We start from the raw sequence: 23,010 nt of genomic DNA, 5'->3' as shown, positions 1-23,010 counted from the left end.
ATGCTTATCTATTTTACACACTGGGGGTTCTGGGTAAGATCTCATCTGTCCCTTCCCACAAGAGGGTTTGATTACGGAGGTATGAAAGTATAGGTAGTTCTGAAAAACAGGCTATTACAAGAAGATATCCAGGTGTTAGTCCTTGCTCCGACTTAATGAAGGCTGTGGTCCTGAGTAGGGCTCATCTGTATCTCAGGTCACAGAGCTTGTCACTAGGAGCTGGATTCACGCCGTATCCATCCCCTTCCTCTTCACGGCTAAGTGGCCCAGAGAGAACGTCAGGGGTGCCTTCCCATCACTTTCTACCCCACCTCTCTGCACCTGCCCACCTGCTCTCAACCCCCTTCATGATCCTCCACTCTCCAAGTCTGAAGCCTCATGTGCCTTTCTCTGTGAATATGGAAACTCTGCTTTTCAGAATATTGAGAATGGGACTTACCACTTTCCCTAAAATTTTAACCGAGAGGTGGTTGTGAAAACAGAATTAAAATTCCAGGAGCCAGGAAAGAACCTTCATGCTTCACTTAGTAGCAGGGACTGTTATTACCAGCCTTGCTGAAGGATTGCTGCCTAAAACAATCATAAACCAACACATGCAAGCCGTGCCATTTTAAGCATTTAATTTTCTTCCTTTTATCTACATGCTGCAGAGAGGAAGCAAAGCTCAGTAACTATTTGGTGGCTTCAAGGTAATTTTTAAATTATCTTTAAAAATGAATTTATACATAAAGGATTCATATCTATATATTGATGGTGAAGTCCTTGTCTCCATTTATAATATATATAAAAATATATATAAAAGAACTAAAATATTAGTCTTTTTATAGTCATATATATTGGGTATATATATTTTATAAATGAAGACAAGCACTTTCTCTCTCTACATAAATACATATGACAGGCAATGAGTATACAAGAGAGACTAATATTTTAGTTCTTTCACATTTGCCATGTGTTAGGCATACCATTTATGATTTTAGGCTCTATTTGAATTTTATCAATTAATAAATAGGCCAAGATTCAAAAGTAAAATGAAGAAAACTGTCCATCTGCTCAACACTTCACTGGATAGATGTGGAGACGCATTTCCATTCCTCTCACCAGCTTACATACATGACTGATTGAAAGCTGAAAACAGGTGATCTTAGAACTTTGGCACCTGTAGTTGAAGTGCATTATCGCCTGCAGAGCATTTCCTCCACCAGTTGAAATGTCTCCTTCAAAACCTGGCAGAAGTGGTATCACAACGTACACCCGGTATCTCTGGCCTTCCCTGCAAAAGTCAGATGCAGAGAGTTTCACCAAAAAAAAGGACACAGTGAAAAACGGCAGCCAAGCAGTTCACATGGCGTTAGAGACTGAGTGAATGGATTCCTACAATACATTCTATCACATTCCAGTCTTTGAGGGGAAGAGGGTGCTGCTGGATTGGAGGCCAGAAGCTGTAATCCAGACTAACAGTTCATAGCAACCTGAAAAATAAGCTGAACTTGGCAGTAAAGGGAGAAGTGTAACCACTATCTCTCTGCAGCATAATCCTTCCAAGGACAAATCCATTGTAAGAAAGCCTTGCTTGGGTCTCATGGAAAATGGAGCAGTTATAACAAAGTTTTAAAAAAGTGTTATCTTAACAGTTTTATATATAACAAGTTATAGCCACAGTACTTAGCTCAGAGTTCAGCAAATAGTAGGCATTTGGTTAATAATTACTGAGTAAATGAGTTCCCACAGCCCAGATCTCAGGGGCAAAAAGACACAGGGGACCCAGGACATTTTCCAGTGCAGAAATTATCATTGTTTAGAAACTGATTCATCCCTGAAAACTCTGGTTCAGATGCAAAATGTTACCCTGGGCCCTTCAGGAATTCTGAGTGACTCATGTTGAGTTTTAAATCTCCTGCACATATAACACAGTATTTCTTGGCCCACTCTCCCAAATGATTAGCGACAACCTTTAAAAGAAAAGCCTTTGAACGGCCTTTGCTACTCAATGATGTAACAAACAGAAGAAGAAGGTGCAGCTTCTTACTTTGATCTGCATTCAGAAAGTCAGAAATTTGGAGAATAATTTTCAAATAAGTATTGCCTCTTTGGAGGCTGGGCTGTTAATGTCCTTATCTCTAGAAGACACACAGGAAGAAGAGAAAGTCCGGATATGGCTGCGGTACCCACTGCTGTCAGACTCTCGCCCGCTTATCTGAGAAGTCTACACCCACACGAAGAGGCTGCTATGGGGTCATTTTCAAATCAGAACCTACTTAAACTTTCTATGACACTTCATTTCTAAAGTGCATTTTCTTCCAAACAATTACATTGTTCTTTCAGTCAAATATTATTACTAGTCAGAGGGGTCAGATTTCATTACTGAGGTATCTGATGCCAACGTGCTGTATCAGGACACAGGGGAAGTGCAGTTCCAGGCAGAAGCCAACAGCCAACAGCAGGAGTCTGGAAGCCTGTGAGCTTAACTGCAGTATGAGAAACGAGGACTCTGAACTAGGGTGCTGTAATGGCATGGATTAATCACTAGATGGCAAACAGAGTTTGAGTTGGAAAAAAAAGGGTTTTTTTTAGTGTAAACCCTTTTCTGTCAGATAAGGGAAAGAGGCTCACATTCCTAGATGGCAAACAGGACAGTGGGAAGAAGAACAGAAAGAATACCTAAGCTATTTCCCCACCAGCACTGAGAAGTCCAAATAAATTCTACGTTTAAGAACTGACACCATCTGGCCTCGACTGCCTGTGCAGAATCCCCTTCAGTCTGATCCTTGCAGACCCATACTGCAGTGACCGGAGACCACCGCCCGGTGCACAGACGTGCACCCCAGTAAGGCAGGTCAGCCAACCTAACTCATCCACCCTCTGAGCCCTGAGGGCCCCTCTCTGCTTCGCAGGATCCCTCTTCCCCGGTCAAGCTGTCCTGAATGAGCCAGTCTAAATCGGTTTGTTCCTGCCTCTGCACTCCCCCGGCACCCTTTTCGCTTTACACACTAGTGACAGGCACACCTGCTGGCAAGGCTATGCGATAAGCCCTTTTGAAGCACAGGGCATTTGTGCACATATCTTTCTATTTTGGGCAGTGCCCAACAGAGGACCCCCGCACACAGTATGCACCTGGCACTATTTGCTTTGGGAGGATGGGGTCAGGTTGGAAGAATGTTTCTGGAAACCTCTGGTAGACAAGAGGTTAAATAGGACATTTCTCTTCAAATTAGACTACATTTTCTTTGATTTTTTTTATTGCGGTAAAATATATGTAACATAAAATCTGCAATCTTTCAACAATCTTTAAGTGTACCATTCAGTGTTACAAATTACCTTCACATGTTGTGCAACCATCATGATCTCTATTTTCAAAACTTTTTCATGAGTCCAAACAGAAACTCTGATAATTAAGCAGTGACTTCCCATTTCCCCTCCCTGCGACCTCTGGTTACTGCTAATCTACATTCTGTTTCTAGGAATTTGCCTGGTCTAGATAGTTCATCTAAGTGGAATCAAACTATATTTGTCCTTTTGTGTTTGGCTTATTTCACTTATTGTAACATCCTCAAGATTCATTCATGCTGTATGTAGCCTGTGCCAGAATCTCCTTCCTTCTTACGGCTGAATAATATTCCATTATACGTACAGACTATGGTCTGTTCGTCCAGTCATCTGTGGGCAGGCACTTGTGATGTTTCCACCTCTTGGCTGTTGTGAATAATGCTGCAGTAAATGTGGGCATATAGTCTCTCAGCCCCGTCCTCAGTTTTTTTTTTTTTCGGGTATTTACCCAGGAATGGCATTGCTGGATCATATGGTTATTCTATGTTTAGCTTTTGAGGAACCACTAAATAAATTACATTCTGTAATGGATAATATATGCTCATAGTACAAACCTTCAGAGGTAGAAGATTATATGATGAAAAAAACTTCATTTTCATCCCTTTGTTCCCAGCCTTCGTTTCCCCTCCCTAAGGGCAACTCATATTACCTTCTTTCAGAAATAGTCGATGAATTTATAAGCATGTATATGTATTCCTTCCTTCTACACAAATGTTAGAATACTATAAACACCTTACTGAATGTTGTTGTTGTTGTTGTTATTATTATTATTATTATTTTTGAGCAGAGAAAGATTTATTGCAGGGCGATGCAAGGAGAACGGGTAGCTCATACGTAAAAGACCTGAACTCTTTTGAACATTATTTTTTATAATTCATCAGTACAGCCTGGAAATCCTTTGATATCTGCACATAGAGAGTTGCCCGCTTTTTTTTTTTTTTATCAACAGTGACACAGTATTCCACATCCACACCATAACAGTTAAACTAGCTCTCTATTGGTGGGCATTTGTTTCTAATTTTTCACTACTTCAAAATACTGATTAGACTTAGATTTTCACTGCTGTAAGAAAAAGGGGCTCTGGAATTTCAAACCATAAAACTGTGGCTAAGTGTAAGCCAAGGGAGAGGAACTTCTATGCACTAGTATGTCCAGTCTCCCTTGATCCAGTCCCCAGCAAACAACAGTTCTCAGCCGTTGCGGATTCTAACCTCTTCCGAAACACCGCATCCTCATAACCCTGGGGTGGTGCAAATGATAGCCGTCAGCGTAGGGCAAGAACCGGAGCCCCTAATGTGCAGAATTATTTATGATCTTAAAAGCAAGAGAAGAGCTAGTGGGCACCAAGCCATCACACGGCAATCGCTCCATCCACTTTAGCTGAGAGCAATTTTTAAAAATTGCATTCTCGGGCTTTTTGTTAAGATAAGTTTTTCTTTCAAAACTCACTAACTCATAGCAATGCTATGTATAATCGCTAAAAATTGGAAATAAATGCCCAATAACAGGGGGATGGTTAACTAGATTATGTTATAGCCACACGATGGATATAACTTCTTGCAGCCATTAAAAACAATGACTGACTAGCAGAATACCTCTGGTAGTGTGTTAAAGTTGCCCGAATGCAAAGTGACAATCACAAGACGACTACATATGTGGCAGGCTGATGCTATGAAATATTAAATAAGTTTTCCCCTTACACATGTTAACTTCCCCCTCTCTGTGACTGGAGATATGAAGCAGGTATTCTCTCCTAGGATGGCACTCTCACAAAGGAACCAGGGCACAAGGATGTCAACTTCTTAGATTTGGGGAACGGGGTAGAGATCCTTTGAGCTAAGTCAGGAGCGTAAAGAAATCACTGTGAGATTTAGTGCAGGGACCCTGTCCTTTGTCCTCAAGCAGAATTCCAGGGAGAAAGGACAGATCCCACTCTCTCTCAAACAGGGATATGGAGCCGGAGGATCTGAGCCCTGCTGCCAGGGGAACCCAGAGAAACGACCATCACAGGATGTGGCAGCAATAGAGGAGACGTGACAGGAAGACAGGTTTGAGAGGAGAAGGCTGAGGTCCTCCAGGTTACAGGAAGCAGATGCCAGAACAGGCTTGAGCCAGATCAATACTGAGCGCTAGAAGCCTCTCCCCAAAGATCCAGGGCCCCCGAGCACCTGTACCAAGGGTGGGGCTGTGTTGGGGAGGGCAGGAAAGTCCAGGGAGCACCCTGACTTACTGGCTGCGGAGCAGAAAGAACAAGAAATCACTGACACTGGCCACATTTACCACGAAGTAATTAAACTAAATTTTCTTCCATTGTGTGGAAATGGGACTTGAGACAGCCATCAGGTGAGTTATAGGAAAAGGAAGCAAATTACACCTCAGGAAATAGAAGTCCGTATACTAACATGGACCAAAAAGGAACGTGGAAAATAAAAGTAAATTGTTTAGGGTGATGAGAATGTGGGGTCTTTAAAATTCATATTTTTAATGTTTGTGATTGCTGAAAAGCTGCCTGTGCTTGAAGAGCAGGGTACTAGTTCCCCAGTGTAAACGGTCTTGGCAGTGGCTTTCCTCCAGCTCCTCTCCTCGCTCTTCTCTGGGGCAGACCCCCGCCCCCTCCCCCTGGTCCTCCTCCCTCAGCACGGGGAGGAGGAGTCAAGAGAAGAGGGGTCTGCTCCGAGTGGGGTCTCCGGATCTCTGAGAAGTGCCCGAAGGAGCTTATTGTGTTTCTCCAGGGGTGAGATGCTTTATTTTTTGAGACGTTGAGATTTATAGATCATATTTCCTTGCCATAAACTTCAAGAGGAGGTATAAATCCTCTCATTGTTGTAGGTTTTGCAGCAGTAAATGCTGCCAGAAATAAGAATAATTGTGGCTGGGGCTTTAGTGTTCTTTGTGGAGAGAGTTTTATTCTAGAGTGGTATCCGTTATGGGAGAACTGGGATCTGTAGCTTCTCAGGGGTTTGAGACAGAACCCATTTTATTCCGTGTTTGGCAAATCTTTTTAAATGCAGTAAACCATTCTGGGCTTCAGTTTTCTCATCTGTAAATGAGGGAGTTGGTGAAAATCCACTAGACATGCTGGTTCTATTTAGCACTGACTTTGCATATTACACGTGACACTTTATAGATTACGACCTTATATATTGTGCGCATGCGCACACATGTAATTTTTTTTTTTTCATTGGTTTTCTTTTGAAAACAGCAAGCTATTAAATGTAAGAATGTTCAGGGTGAGCACAGCATGTGTGACTTAGACTTCAGTCTGGACTTGACAACCTCTGGCAGGTATGTCCTTCAGTGCCCCCAAGATAAGATTCTACACAACCTTTTATTAAACCATTCCCACTACGGCCTAGCCATTTTCATTCTCATTTTTAAGAGTCTCTCTCTTCCTTCCTCTCTCTGCCAGGGCACGTGCTCAGCCTCAGAGTAATTGCTGGCCTCTGCCGGGTACTAATCTTTACTCTCGCTATCTGCTGCGATTACCATTTATATAATTTTTGGAATCAAATAAAAGCAATTATATGATCTAAATCAAAAGTTCTCCAGCCACGATCTGTCATCTCTGCTCAAATGTAACCTCTCCTCCAGGAATTTTATAGAGCTTGGAGGTTATCCCACGAAGGAAAAAAAAAAAAAGTGAAACCAGCAAGTGGTACACTTAATTTTCAGGTTTTTATTCTTTTCATTATAACTGCAGCTTAAGTTTCTTGAAGACAAGTCCTTTCAGCTTGGTGCACAAATTATAGGGTACGGTAATTATAGTATGTAGATCTTTCTTTAAGCCTAAGAAATTTTTATCTATCAAGCAATTACATTAAAAAACAAAATGTTCATCTGGTTTTTAAAATTTTTTAAATAAAGTATCTCTCATAGATTTCTGGTAGGCTTAATGTTAGAACACTCCTATTTCCCTTGAAATGAGGGAAGCTTCGTAGCTGAGCCACGAAAATAGCACAAGATGAAATCCTAAAGACATGGTTTGAATCTCAGTTCCACTCATCAGTAGCTGTATGATGTGGGCAAGTTACCACAACCTCACTTGGCCTCACTGCCTCATCTGTAGAATGGAAATAATTATGCATCCACTCCATAAGGTTGATGTGAAAATTAAATGAAGTCATGCATAAAAAGCACCTTGGATGTGGAATGACTCAAAAACTTTGGTAGTATTATGAATCAATTAATAACCAGTGATTTCAATTAGAAAGCTTACACGCCTTCAAAGAATAATCAACAGTGCCTAAAATTGAAACAAAACAAAGCAAAACTGAACTCACATTGTGTTTCAGAATACATTTTATATTTCAGGGGAAGGTGTAATCCAATCAGCAATGCGGAATCCAAAAATTGATTCCCACCAGGAGAAGTCAGCTATAGATTTCTGGCAGGACACCTCTAGACAGTGTTTTAATCATGGGCCCCTACTTGTCACAGGATGAAGAGGTGCCCGTGGTAGGAAAGCAAAGCAAGTTTTACTTCTCCAGCAAGAGTCATCTAATCATTTAAAATGAGGCCCATTAAACATCTTGTTAATTAAAACATTTGTCTCTAACATAAATATTAATTCCTAAATAGTTGATTTGAGTATTGTGTTTTTTATCCCTGCTCAAATTTACCGTGAGCCAGCATATTTCCAGATGATGAGTTTCCTGGAAATAACACAGTAATTTCTTACAGGAACTGGTGCTTTACAGCTTTCAAATTGCTTTCACATCCAGTCTTATGAGCTAGGTAGGGCAGATATTATTCTCTTTGTTGGTGAAAAAACAGAGTGTCAGAAAGGCAAAATGAGAGATTTGAAAGGTCACATATCTGGAGGCAAGAGAGTTGGGAAGAACCCAGATCTCTAGACATCTGGTTCCCAATTAACTTCAGATTCCCCAGAGGAGGTTCCTCATATCACCCACTCGTGGGCAAACTGCAAGCACTATCTGGCACTGTTCCACAGTTACTGGAAGCATGAAGAGTTTGAGCAATTTTCAAAACTGTGTATTTTCCAATGCAGTTTAATATTAAAATACAGAGGCATTAAATCAGCTGCTTATTTTCATTGCATGGGCCAGCCTAGTGGTGGTAACAGTGCAGATGCCCTCTCTCACTTCCAAACTTGTTACCAAGGCAGCAAAATTATGCATGTCAAGTTTCCATGAGCAAAAAATGGTTTCATCCTCAGACACCATCCATTCATGGCACACAGTATTTTAAAATGTTCTCTACTTGGATCTAATGGTTCTACTCACTTTTGGCTTGTTCAAACATAGTATAAACCAGTCAGTTTTAGACTGTGGATTATGATTTCTTCTCCCTGATCTCTAGTCCAATTTGAGTTGTCAAAGACAGCTTCCAATGGGTTGGGAGCTGGTCTCAACTCCAAGGCAGTTTTACTTTTTAGAGCAGACCTTTTGTTTTCTGTAGAGATTCTCACAGCTACTCTTAGTTCAGCATGGCACGGGATGAACAGTATTCCGAGGCTCGAGGTCATGAATCAGCACACGGAGGCTGGGCAAAACCCTCAGTCACGGCTGCTGAGAAGGAACCAGGAGGAAGTGAGGGGAGCAGAGAACTCAGTTCAGGGAACTGGTGTGGGGCTGGATTCCAGCACTGGGAGAAAAAATAAAGCCTCAGCCCAGTTGAGGGAGTTGGCAATTTAAAGACTCCAATCTCTCCAGCCTGGGAGGGTCCTGGAAGAGAGCCTGTGTTCCCTGGTCAGGCTGGCTGAATGCTGACTGTCATTTCCCTCCATCTGCTTTGTGCTATACCCTATTCTTTATCCAACAGCCAAAATTATACTTGTTGCTAGGCACGTGACTTGTGCAGGGAAGTTCTGAGTCTCAGAAGAGTGGAGGGCAGAGAAGTCAATGGAGGAAGAGGAGGGGTAAAGTTGAGGATGGTACTTCATGGTCCTCGGAGAAAGGGAGGGGCCCCACTGCAGGCAGCCTGCAAGGTGAGCTTTTTAATTCTACTTTTACCTTTTTCCTAAGAATACAAGCTCACAGGTTTGAAATTATTAAATAGAAATGTATCTTACAGTTGGAATTAACGCAGGAGTCAAATGAAATGTGGAGATACAGAGAAGGGGGAAAATGTAAAATATGTTTCCAGGATGTGTGTGTGTGTGTACACTAAAAGTCTGAGGGCGTGATATACACACCACTTAGAAATGTGACCGTCAAAGCAAGTGAGATGACTGGGAGATCAGAGCTCAATGACACACAGTTAATTTGAAATTCAATGAACTCATTTCCTCGTTTCTACAAAGTAAGCTTGAAATTGCCCGCCTTTAATGTGCTCTGTGAACTTCCAAGCATGAGATAAAATCTGCAAAAGATGCTACCTTACCCAGCTCTCTTACTGTGGATCCAAGGATCACTGGGAAACGTTCAATCAGAAAATATCTTAAAGTTCCTTCAAGCCCTAAAATGCTATGATTTTAGAGGAAGTCTAGATTTTAAAAGACAAATTTATATGCCAAAGAAAAATATTCTTTCAGGATCCTGAACACTTAAAAACAAACTTTACCGGTACTTACTAAGCCATGTATTATAGAGAACTAATAACGGGGATGAGTGAAGCTGAGATTCATCCTCCTCTCCTGATTAGCTGATCATAGTTCCAAAATCATGATTCACTGCTCAGCCCAATGAGCTCATTTGTCAACTTAATGTATTTCTGCAACTTATTTCAATTTTAGGAAAAAATTATTTTTCTCTTTTGTCAAATGTGCTTTATAGATAAAGCAGACACTCCTGTATCAATAACATGCAAGAGCTGACAGAAAGATACTGCAGTTTTGTAAATGAGACAGAAATTGACCCACAGAATTGGGAGACTGGCCAGGAAACAAGAAATTGTGTGTGTGTGCACATATGTTTTAACTGTAAACAGGGCCATTTTTATGTCATCTCAGAAACAGTCGTATGGTGACTTTCTTTAAAAAGGCACATGAGAAGGCAAAGAATAAAGGTCACTTGTAAAAGCACAGACCATCATTAATGTTTAAGGCCACATACGCTGCTCTAGATGAGCACTACATAATCCTGGCTGTGCGCTGGAATTACCAGTGGAATATTATAAAACACAGGTGCCTGGGCCTCACTCCAGGAAATTGGGATCCAGTAAGCCTGGAATGAGTCCAGCCCTCTGTGTTTTTATAAAAGTCCAACCATGATTTTGATGTGTAGGAAGGGTCGAGAAACAATGTACACACTGCAGGATGTGGTGAGTATGTGGTGTGCCTCCCAAATGTCCTCACTGTGGGATCAAGACAGCCATTCCCTCAGCTGCTGGGAGTGCTGGCCACTGACTACTCACAGTGAAGTCCTTTCCAGGAATTGCCCTCCATAGGCCATAGGGACCTGCCTCCCCCAAAGGCATGCTTCTCTCCTGGGATCAGCCTACATTTGATGACCAGTCAATGAGAGGAGGGGATAACAAAGGCCCAACCTGCTTGCCTCAATTTGGGGCAACCCTGAAGCAGTCTCTAATCCTAAATGTCAACGGATTGGGGTTGCATGGTGTTGGGAAATGCACTGGGTCCAAAGTCCACAGACCTGGGCTCAAAGCCATTTTTGGCTTTTGCTGTCAGTGGTACAGACAAGTCACATCACCTCTTTAATCTCAGTTTTAACTTTGAAAAATGGGGACAAAATTTTTAAAAAGATGCATGTTATAATCCCTGGACCACCCACCAAACAATGCAAAGCTGTCTCACTTAAATGTTAATAAATGAATCAAACAGAAAAAAAATAAATAAATAAAAATGGAAAACAAAACAACAATAACAATAACAACAACAACTATCTGATCTACTTTCGAGAGTAGTTGTAAAAGTTCAGTAAGAGTCTGTAGAATTAAACTGTGAATCATACAAATTGCTGGTAGCTGCTGTTACAAAACATTCTTAGGTCCACAAATATTCACATATTATGTGAAAAAAGATGTTAAAATACCACATGACACTGGAAGTCAAAAAATGTTTAATTCCCAAATGCATATGTCTTTAGCATTCTCCACTGCATTTGTTCAATGAACTGAAATAATAAAATGGAATAATTTTGTTTGCTTGTTTTCCTGTTTTCACATGGAGCTAAAATCAGCTATAAAAAGAAATAGTCCCAGGTGTCAAGACAGTTCAGTAGGGAAAAAACAGACTTTTCAACAAACAGGGCCAGAACCACTGGATATCCACACGCAAAAGAGTGAAGCTGGACCTCTACCTCACACCATATACAAAAAGTAACTCAAAATGAATCAAGACCTAAATGTGGGAGCTAAAACTATAACACTTTTAGAAGACAACAAGCATAAATCTTCATGATTTCAGTGGTTTCTTAGCTATGAAGCCAAAGCACATGCAATAAAGGAAAAAAGAAGATAAACTGAACTTTATCAGAGTTTAAAACTTTTGTGCTTCAAAGGACACTATCAAGAAAGTAAAAAAAGAAAACACATTGAACGGGAGAAAATATTTGCAAATCATAAAACTGATATGAGACTTGTATCCAGAATATATAAATAACTCTTACAGCTCAATAATAAAAAGCCAACCTAACTGAAAAATGGACAATAACACATGAATGGCTAATAAACAAACACGGAACACTCAGCATGTTTAGTCATTAGGGAAATTCAAATCAAAACCACAATGAGATACCATTTCACACCTATCAGTATGGCTATAATCAAAAAGAGAGACAATAAGTCTCGGTGATGATAACAGAGAAATTGGAGCCCTCACACACTGTGGGAATGTAAAATGGTGTAGCCGCTTTTGAAAACATTCTGACTGTTCCTCAAAATGTTAAACATAGAGTTACCATATGATCCGACAGTTTCACCCCTAGAGTAATGAAAACATGTCTGCACATAAAAACTAGTACAGAATGTTTATAGCTGCATTATTCATAATAGCCAAAAAGCAGAAACAATCCAAATATTTACCAACTGATGAATGGCTAAATCCATTTATACGAAATATATCCAGATAATGGAGTATTATCTGACAATAAAAACAAATGAAAAATAATATATTCTATAACCTAGATAAACTTCAAGCTAAGTGAAAGAAGTCAGTCACAAAGGACCACATATTGTATGATTCCTCTTATGTGAAATGCCCAGACCAGGCAAATCTACAGAGAAAGAAAGTAGATTAGTGGTTGCCAGGGGCTAAATGAAGGAGCAATAGGTAGTGACCACTAATAGGTGTGGGGCTCCTTTCTGGGGTGATGAAATGTTCTAAAATTGATTCGGTGATGGTTGCACACCACTCTGTGACTACGCTAAAAATGACTAGATTGTACACTTTAAGTGGGTAGACTGTATGGTATGTGAGTTACACTTTAGTGGCTGGATTCTACGGTATGTGAATTATATCTTAATAAAAGTGTTATTAAAGAAAATAATCCCATGAGCTGAAAAAATAAGACAGAGGGTAACAAGAATTTAAATATAACCCACGGAAAAATGTTATGACTATTTCACTTTGACTTTTAAGTGAACACAGCTCGCAGTCTGCCTTTAATTAAATCAAATCACAAATCTAAGGCGTGGGAAAGAGACTGGCCAGGAAAAAATGACTGTGCTCTGGGAGCATTCAGAGTCCCTCAAAAATGGACTCAAAAATTCTCAGCAACTGACTCAGATTTAAGGTAAATAACCCACTACGAGCTGAACCAAAGTCATGCCTGCTAGGAAAAGACAGTATTTTAAAAATGGGCTTTCAAAAGTCATTTTAGCAGTAAATGCAAGAGTGTCTGCAGTAACAACTCCTACCAAAATGCAAAAACCTTACCTGTGAGCTTTGAGTATCCTCTGAGCAATGGCATCGCCTATCTTGTTGAACACAACTTTGTCATCAGCGCAGCTTATGAAAAATTGGTTCTGTGTGAAATAAATGGGAAAATTATGTAGTAAGTTTTTCTTAGTAGTATGCATATAAGGAAAATGTGGTATATAACAAAAACAACACTGATTTTTTTTTAAAAAAATGTTTCACATAGCAGACATGTTCTAACCCCTGAAATCACCTCAAGAAAGTAAGTGACGCTGAGAATAAAAGAAGTCTTATCTCACTCTGGGTCTCATGCATTTCGAAGCAATGTCACCTATAACATCTTAGTCAAGTGGACGGCTAAATTATTATTTAATCATGCAAGTTCCTTGTAGAATACAAGAAACACTGTCTCAGAATGGTAGGAAATGGTAAGAAATACTGTCTTAGAGTGGTAGGAACATTCCGACCTTAATCGATAGGGAAATAGGGTTTTTCAGTTCACACATCGTGTAAATGCTCATGATGAAAAATTCTATATTGGCAAATATCCTATCTCACGCTAAGTTTACTGTTTGAACAGGATAGATGGCAGAACCCTGGTCTAATTTTCTCCACTATTTCCTAGCATCTGGTTGGGCCTTATCTCATTTGTTTAGGTCTCTTATTATTCCTGAACTTCTATTTTCAGTAGCTTCTAATCTCTCTTGCAAGTATGCTGCATAGTATAAACAAGCCAATAAAATGGAAAGAGAAATTTTTTAATTCTTTTTTTAAGTATTTCTGCTTATAGATTATAACGATTATATTATAGATATTATAACGATAAAACATTCGTTAAAACTGTTACTAAAAAAACCAGGGTACAACATTATTCTTATAAGGATATAAGAGATTTAGCTGCTGCATAAAGGACTGTTACAAATTAGGTACAAATATTATGAATATCACATGTTCTATTTACTATACAAATTGTTACAACACATCTCTAATTTATAAGCATAAATCACAAAGTAATCTTTGCCAATCGTCTGAAGGTAAAGAGCTATATAAGCAGTGACTCAAAATAAGATTATCATCCTTTTGCCACATTATCATTTTTACTATTGTACACGCTTTCATACTGAAGTGTGTAAATCTGTAAATGGCTTCCAGAAGACAAACTTACAGGAAGACATTCTTCAGAAACTCATTTGAGAGTATATTTCCATTCAGGGCATCAAACAATCAAAATCTCAGTGACAACCAAAACACATTTGTTTTTCTCAATTCCCATTACAGAGAAGCTTAGCATTCCCCTGCAGCTGTAACACACACTCATGTCCTTCACTTCTCCTTTTTTGGAGAGAGTGGGGTGAATGCCAACCATTACCTCGGCTACAGGCATTTCAACCAGGTCTATGTGCACAGCCATGTGTATCGACATGGCATTGCTTACCTCATTTAGTGGTAGTGTTAAAAAGAAGAGCTAATTTAATACTACTAATAAAAAAAAGATAAAGCAAGGGATGCTGGGTAATGAATGAATCAGCCATTAACATCTTACATTATTATGATATAATTGTTGACATTAATAATACTGATAGTATTAGTATTATTAAACACCAGGCTTTATTCAGAGTTCACTAATTTTTCCAGTAATGTCCTTTTTCTGTTGCATGATGCCATCCAGAAAACCACATTGTATTTAGCCTGCTAATATTTTTAATCAGCCATCCCTTTCTCCAGGCTTGTGAAATAAATGAAGCTCCACCTCTTTCCCACTTGCCTTTAATGAACTGCCACTGCCTGGAAGGGGAGAAAGCCAGGACTCAAGGGGAGAAACATAGGGCTAGAATGGTTTTCCCCAGTTACCTAGTCTCTCTCCATGTACATTTCTAAACACAATGGGAAAGAAAAGACTAAAATAAAGGAGACGTGCTCTGATTTATTTTTCTATTGTCATGACTCTATTTTTTAAGGATTTCCCAAGTGCTCTGAGCTAGCTTTAGATCTATTTTGAAGTACAAAAAAGGTTCCCAAACTAAACCCAATATTTGCAGATTCTCTCCTGGTCTCTACACATGAACTCCAGGATCTGAAAAGGCTTTATAATGCACAGTAGTTTACACAGGACTGAAAAAGGTGGTACCTGCCCTTGATGTTTTTACATCTCCTTTTTTCTATGTTTCTTTTCCTGCCCTCTTCCTGCTCCAACATCCCCAAACCAGTGGCATCCAGTAGTTTCTATGTTGGCAGCTTACCTCCTGTGTGTGCTCTCCTGAAATAGCATGTGCCTCACATTTGCATCTTCCAACTCAAGCCAAACCAAAACTTACGTATCCATGTTGGGGTCTTTCTGGCTAATAATACCACAAATTGGTACATTTTAATAATAAGGTTTGGGGGACTCCTATTAGAGCCTCCAGTTAATGAAAATGTAAAGCAAATGTCAGGTAGGTTGAGGAAGTCAAAATTCAGGTAACCCAAGACCCCTTCACATCTCTACATCCGCTTATTAACACAGCACGTCCTGAGATCAGGAACTCTGCGGTCTCTGTGTGATATTTACAGGAAGGCAGGTTGTCGTACAGTGTTCATGAGCGAGACTTACTTCTATATAGATATAGTGCTTGCTGTTCTCTATCACATAGATGTAAGCAGAGTGGATGGATTCTTCGTGGTACTTTATACCAGCAGACCAATCGGCAGCAGAGCGGAGCAACTACAAGGCAGCAATCAGAAACGAGCAAACGTCAGACAATGGAGATGGCATCAGGTCTATAAACATAATGAAATCAACCTTTTTTTTTTCCCTAAACAACTAAATGGTTATGATGGTTTGTGTGTCATGTGTGCGCCAAGGCAGAGTAGATGGGTGGGGAACTGGTCCTTGGACATAATTCATAATGAAGGAGCCCAGCTGGAAGTTTAGTCCTGAAAATACCCTCTTCCACCCAGGATTACTTTTGTTCAAAATTGGAAATGACAAGGTGTAGTTTCTACACAGATCATTTCAGAAGTACCTCTTTTGGCGGCTGTGAGTAGGGTGACCATTTGTATTCTTTTTCCATGAATGGCCCCACAATTATGCCAGAGTGCCTGGTGTATTAATAATACCAATTTTATTCTCAAAAGTGTCCTGGTTTGAACCATATGATATGGTCACCCTAGCTCTGACTTGATCATGTGATTAGTCCTTTTTCCCCAAATTGTTCGGATTGATACATTCTAAAAGACAAATCGATTTATTTAGACATCTAATCTTGACTCTGCCTTTAATTAGCTGTCTGATCCTTGGTGTGTCACTTCAACTTTCCACTTTCCCACTCTTACCCCATCCCTATGTTCAGAAACTTATCTACTCCAAGCTGAGCTTCCAGCTCAGGCTCCGGAGTATATGTTAAATACACTGATGCAGTGGGACTGCCCAGGTTCAGAAATTAGCTCCACCACCTGGTGGCTTTGATCTTCGCCAAGTTTCATAACCTCTTTGTGACTCAGATTTCCGTTCGATAAAATTGAGTATCTACTTTATAGGGCTGTAGACAGGATTAAATGAATTACTGTGCAGTGTGCAGGAGGAGGCTGACTAAGTGGTATGGAAGTGTTCGCTATTAATGAGAACAGTAAAGGATGCATCTGAGCTGTGGTGGATCCCGTCAGAGATACTTCAGAGCAGGCTGTGGCTGTGCATGTAGGAGGGAGCCTACAGGTAAGGCTTTTTCGACACGAAGAAACCATCGGTTGTGACTTTTTTCAGCATTCTAACTAGCGTTCCACTATAATGTTGGGCATGTAGTAGACGTCAATAAACGCTTATTACTTGATTTTCCTTGAGCAATATCATGTCATCACAGATTTTTATAGTGATTCTTAACAATAAAAAAATTAAAAATAAATAAACCCATTTGTTGAAGAAACAAGGTAATTTATCCTAGAGTTTTTCATAGTCTGGATTTTGCCAATTGCTTTCCCTTGATTTTTAATATGTTCCTCTATTCTCTGTAGTTCCAAAAAAATTGATAGATCTAAAGATGTAGGCTTGGGTTTAGGGCAGAAATCACTCATAAGCGGTGGAGGGTGCACTTCTATCAGGACACAAAATGCTTGCTTCTGTTTGTGATGTGACCTGCCCTTGACAGTCATTACCTTGAACCATTAGCTGGTTAGAAGTTGCTAAATAGTAATGTTTTAATTCTATCATCATTTCTTATGGCTTAGCTAGAATACTTTTTATGAAAAGGAACTTCTCTCATCAACATTTGGTTACCCTGAAATGTAGTTTGTACGGGAAAGACAAAATAAAGGCTTAATTATTTTCCTTAATTAATAGTTTTTTAAAGAATTTAAACACTAAAGACTTCAGAGGCTAGAAAAATTAAATAATTAATTAATTTAAAAATCGCATGTATAGGGCTACTGGAACTCAAGCCTAATATTTACTAAAACTCTGCCATCCTCAAAATGTTTCTTTATTCATTTGAGCTCTCCTCAAAGCATTTTATGTAATTTTATCAGATGAAATGTGCAATGATACTGGAAAATTTAACTGAACAAGAATAGTCAAGTAATCCTGGAAGAAAACTCATAAAGAAAACTTAGATAAATATGATCCACACCAGAAAAATATCTTGATTCACATCATCTCCAAGAACTGCATTATTGTTCATCAGCAGAAATAACAAAGGTTGAACAAAAAGAAGTTTCAATTCTTTGTCCACTCAAATTTGATGTTGAGTTTTGTTGCTAAGGTGTACAGTCCTAAAAATGCAGGCTTCCTTCAAAAGATTCTTATGCTGCACATCCTGATCTAATTCTATGTTGCTCTGGAAACAATGTATAAAATTGCAGAGTATCCTGGCAAGATAGGAATTCTTGAGATCTGTATCATAGCTGTGCACTTACTAGCTCCTGCACCTTCAACAAGTCATTTTAATATCACAGAGGCTCAGTTTCCTCCACTGTACACTTGAGATTGGTCTGTCTGTCTCTGTCTGTCTCTCTGTCTGTCTGTCTCTCTCTTACACACACATACAGAGCCGTTGCAAAGAAAAAAAATGGCATAACAAACACAAAGCATTATATTATGCAGCACATAGTAGATATTTGATATATGGTAGATCTACCTCTGTAAGAAGCTATGATCAAAGTTTATATCCCACCCTTGGTGGTAACATCCTAGTCTTCCCCTCAAATTCGGAAATCTTATACTTTCTTTCCTTCCTCACTCTCAAAATTTGCTGATTCAAAGACTTAATAAACTCATTCACATAAGATATAAATCAGTAGTGTCAAGCAGGTTTCAACTTGCAGGTCAAGTCTAATTGATTCAAAGTGGCTTTGTGGACAGCTGTGTTGAGGAGAGGACTCTTGGAACTAGACACTCTGGGGAAGAAATCTGAGGTTCATAGCCAATGGCTGCCATGAAGGGAAAGCATGAAGGACACGTATCATATGCGCCATCTTTCCTGTGAAGGATAATGGTAAATGTTTTCCTTTCCAGAGGCATTTAAATGTTTCTAAGTATATTTGTAAGCCAAAAGGACATTTTTATCATCAACCTGTGGGAAAGCATAAGCAAAGGAGAGGGGAGCCCCCCGATGCCTGTAAGACCACACAAGGTGGGAGGCTGCCTACATCCTAAGGAGATTCGGCATTATCTATCCGATGGTCTGAACCCAAATCTACACCATTTTCTCCATTTAACTTAAAAAAAGTCATCATTTTTGGTTCAACTTGAACATGTCTTTCAAGTAATACAGGAAAAAAAATTACTTGGGGTTATTATTCATTTACTATTATTCTGATTAGTTAAAATCTGTCTCTTCCCACAAGATAAATTGAAAATACAAATTTTCCTTTTACCTCTGAACCAGGGACCCTGAGATTATGTACAAATCAACTCAACTGCTTTAAATGCTTGATGGTCTAGAAAGTTTGTAAACAGTCAAGTATGTTGAAGATATTTTGACTGGCTTTCTTTTGTTTTGAATTTAAGATTTAAGACTGACTTGACCATCTAGCCTTGCATTTCTGTTTCAAACCAATGTAGCTGAGACAAGCCACAAACTCCTTACACATGCAGAAATGTGGCTTATCTTACTCCAAGGAGATAGAGAATCAAATCTAACCCACACTTTTCAAACCTCAAGTTTGAATACACAATTTTAAAGTACATAAAAAAGGGCACATTTCTGGTTTTATGTTTTAGCCTCAAGATTGTATCTAGAAGCAGTCATTTTCTTTTGTACTGTGTCCTATTTTTTAACTTAAAAAATAGCCTTCTCTTTATCTGCAAGCCCTGTTCCCCTTAATACAGTGGACCCAAGTTGACTACATGGATTGAAATACAGAAATTTCTTCCTGAAGGAAAATTTTCAAAACTTTCTTAATATTTGTCCCAAGTTCCTGTTCTCTCACTGCAATGCTTTTATCCTCTATAAATTCAGTACATATATCAATTCCTTTTTATTTCTCTAAGCTCCCTAGTCAATCATGGGACAAAGACTGTCAGGACAAAAGCACTTTTTTGTGTGTCTCGAGCAGGAGTTGGCTCCATGTAGCAGCTCACAAGGTGGCGTGGGTCAGGGAGAGAAAAGACGTGCTCAGGTTACTGGGCCTCATTCTCCCAGTCTGTATTGAGGAACACCAGGTACGGACTTTGTTCAAGAATCTGCCTTCGACTACAAAGCTCTTCCTTCTGATACCCATTTTTCTATAGTCGAGTGTCATCCATTCACTTCACAGTGTGTCATTATTCGAATAGGATGATCCTTTTGCCTGAGCAATAGTGAAAAGTTAACCTTGAGGCTGAAGGGAAGGAAGAGAATATGATTTTTGAAGAATAAGACTTAAGGGGAGAGAAGTCCTAGGAAAAAGATGTTTGGTTGGGGACTCGTGGGAGCCAGTAAGAAGCAAAAGGAGGGTTGGGGCTGGATTTGGGGACTGTGGCAACAGAGGATGATACCAAAAGGCAAGTATGACATGCAGCTTTGCTTTGCTAGAGCCCTTCCCGGGTCTTACTGGAAAGTCTCTCTACTTCACAGTTACGACCTCAGGCGCTGGAGTCAGACTGCTTAGCATCCAGTCTCATTCCCTCCATTACTCACTGTGTTATTTTAACCTCCCAAAGTCTTAGTTTCCTCATCTGTAAAAATAAGGGATCAAACGGCAGTACAATTTACAGACTGGGGACTATTAAATGAGATAATCCCCCAAAAACTTAGTGCAGGGCTGGGCACGGAGTAAACGCTCCCAGTTCACGTGGCTTCAGCCAGCCAAGACCCACAGCAGCACACACTGAAGTCTTATTGTACCAAGACCTGGTCTGTAAACGGAAAACGGCTTCCATGGTAAGAAACTTCCTTAAAAATAAGTCAAGTGGCTTTCTTTCACCCTTACCTACCTACTTTATTCTATCACCATACAAAACATTTTGCTGTCTTTTGAAATCTACCTTGATTCCTACATTGACATCCTTTGGAGTGTCATTTGGACATTTTTCCCAAATGTAGGAACACATTTTTCCAGGAGTATAATTTGGATGTCATTATACTTGCTTGTATATTTTCTTTCCTTTCTTTTAATAGACAAAGAGATTGAAGACATGACTCCAGTGGAATTACTTCCCTCAATTTGGTAGGACTTCTCAGCAATGATTGGCTAAGAAATGACTTTTGTACTCTAAGCTGCCCGATTTAATAAATAGGATTGTTCCGTGTATCGATTCCATGTTGATGCTAATTTGGCCTCAAGTATTTTCTTTTACCTTAATAGACATGTCAAATGTCCTGTGTCTTGGTCATTTATCTTAAGTGGCACTGATAGCATTCAGGAACCTAGTTTGTTCTTTTTAGGGAGAAAACAAGTTCTCTTACATACTCTGTGCATAAGCAGTTTCAGAACCCCCTCCGCATCCCTTTCTCTTGCTGAGTCTTGTCTGGGTGTTTTCAGCAGGCTTCTGAGAATGCCCAGCACTGAGGGAAACACCCACGATTATTTTAACGTGTCAGTGGAAACTGCTGGAGTCAGCTCTCCAGTCTGGATGACTTTTTTAGAAGCAGAAATTCGTGTTGGTGAGGGCAGGCCTCCAGTCTGCCTGCCACAGCATTTGTTTCCTTGGCTGGCCGTGTCCGCCTCCTTCAACAGCTGTGCATCGTAGCTGGTGTGGAATTACCAGCAGTATGTGCCTCAGGGTGATGGGACCCCACATTTTTGTATTAAAAAAATTAACTAACTGGATTCCTTTCTGCAGATGAAAGAACAATATGAGTTTCATCTGTTGTGTCCAATGCTCTTTCTCTCCATTTCAACATATATACTGTAAATGGTATAAAGATTTTGTATCCAGAACCAGTCTGGTGACCCATCCAGAGAAATGTCAACTTGTTTGTTGCAAACTTTCGAAGACACTACAGAAAGCTTGAAGGTTATAGCTAATATTGATATAGTTCGAAAGGTTGTAGCTAATACTGATACAATTCAAACTAGTGTACTTTCCTAAGTGCTTTGCACAGATTAGTTTATTTAACTATTGCCAAAACCCTATGAGACAGATACTATTACGATCCTTGTTTTAAAGATGAAGGAAATGCATACAGTGAGGTGAAATAATTTTCCCAAGGTAACACGGCTCATATGCAGTGAAAGTGGAGCTGGAACACAGTCCGATCCTGCAGTCTGCCCCTTGCTGTATTACATTGCTCCTTTCAATTAATTAAGCTGTGGTTTCTAAGTTCGTGTTATGAACAATAAACTGTGCTAAAAACCATGCTAAAACCAACATTAAAAAGAATAAACCTAAGGAAGAAATTTATTAAGTTTTATTAAATCTCTCAAGCAAGAGTGTGTAACAGTCATTTGGCTATTGTCACATGATAGCTGAGAAAGCGAAAGGTTTGAAAATATGACAATAAACCCCTTAAAAATGAAGTAGGTTCCCAGACAGCCAGGGCCCTATCTCCCTGCTCTCCTCTGGATCCTCTGGGAAACCAGGCATTGGGCTGGGTGATTGCTTTTACCCTCTAAGCACGATACATTCATGACTTGACAACAACAATATCTAGAACCAGATGAATAAGGTTTAGAGCCAGTCGGTAATGTGAAGGGAAACAACACTGTGGTCAGAACTGTACAGAAAAGGAGAAACGGACTGGCGCCGTTTCTTTCCTTTGTTTCACTTTCTGGCCATTGCAGTTTCCTGTCTTCAAAAGGATGCACTGCCTGGCTGTGCCCCCTGTTTTCACCCCTGGAGTTATTTCAGCAGTTCTGAAAAACATCTACTGTCAGCTAGTAGGGAGCCAGGCTTTGTGAGGTCTAGAACTTTTTAAACTGTGAGGGAGTCCTCTTTAAGAAGAAGAAGACTATTCTATAAATACAAAATTGGTGTATGCCAGAATTGCTATAACAGTCTCTTTACTTGTCTTTGTGTTTTCATTCTTTCTAGTCTAATAAGTTCTTCACACGTTTGAACTTTAGGTCTCAAAGTCTGTTTGGAGAAATGGAAATAGACGTGTGACAAAATGAGAGATCCTAAGTCAATTAAGTCTGGGAGATGCTCATAGAATATTCACTCAGTGATTTCATGATATACATCAGCACAACAAAGGCACTAAGAAGTCCTGTATTTGAAAAATCTGCAAAAACTTATCTGTAATGGAAACCTTTTTTGTGAAATAGCTATCAGCATTTCACAAGCAAAACCCAACTTGCGAAACTTTGATCTAAGTTAATTTTCATAAAACATTCATGTATCATGCTTCCTCCCAGATGAAAACAAAAAGTTCTCTAATGTCTGCAGAATCAGGTCGAAATGAACCTGGCCAGCACCTCAGGGCATCACCAATCTGGCCTTACGCTGTCTGAACCTCATGTACTGCCTCTTTGAGAGCAAATGGTTTGCTGCAGTGGTCCTACCATCTTCTGAG

At 39.7% G+C, this 23,010-nt stretch overlaps 1 protein-coding gene across 8 annotated transcripts in view; it reads right to left on the bottom strand.

The window, feature by feature from the left end:
• Positions 1 to 23,010, bottom strand: part of PLD1 (phospholipase D1) — a 172,751-nt gene that overhangs the window by 28,777 nt on the left and 120,964 nt on the right. For all 8 annotated transcript variants that reach the window (XM_074367899.1, XM_074367900.1, XM_074367901.1 and 5 more), the window contains 3 exons: positions 15,696 to 15,806; positions 13,124 to 13,212; positions 1,160 to 1,273 (listed from right to left, as the gene is read on the bottom strand). In XM_074367899.1, the coding sequence (XP_074224000.1) occupies positions 1,160 to 1,273; positions 13,124 to 13,212; positions 15,696 to 15,806 (314 nt within the window). The remainder of the gene's footprint in view (positions 1 to 1,159; positions 1,274 to 13,123; positions 13,213 to 15,695; positions 15,807 to 23,010) is intronic.

The sequence above is a fragment of the Camelus bactrianus genome, chromosome 1 (genome assembly GCF_048773025.1).
Source record: "Camelus bactrianus isolate YW-2024 breed Bactrian camel chromosome 1, ASM4877302v1, whole genome shotgun sequence".
In the NCBI taxonomy this organism is placed as follows: Eukaryota; Metazoa; Chordata; class Mammalia; order Artiodactyla; family Camelidae; genus Camelus; species Camelus bactrianus.
The sequence above is the reverse complement of the archived record's forward strand: the minus strand, read 5'-3'. Positions and strand labels throughout refer to the sequence as shown.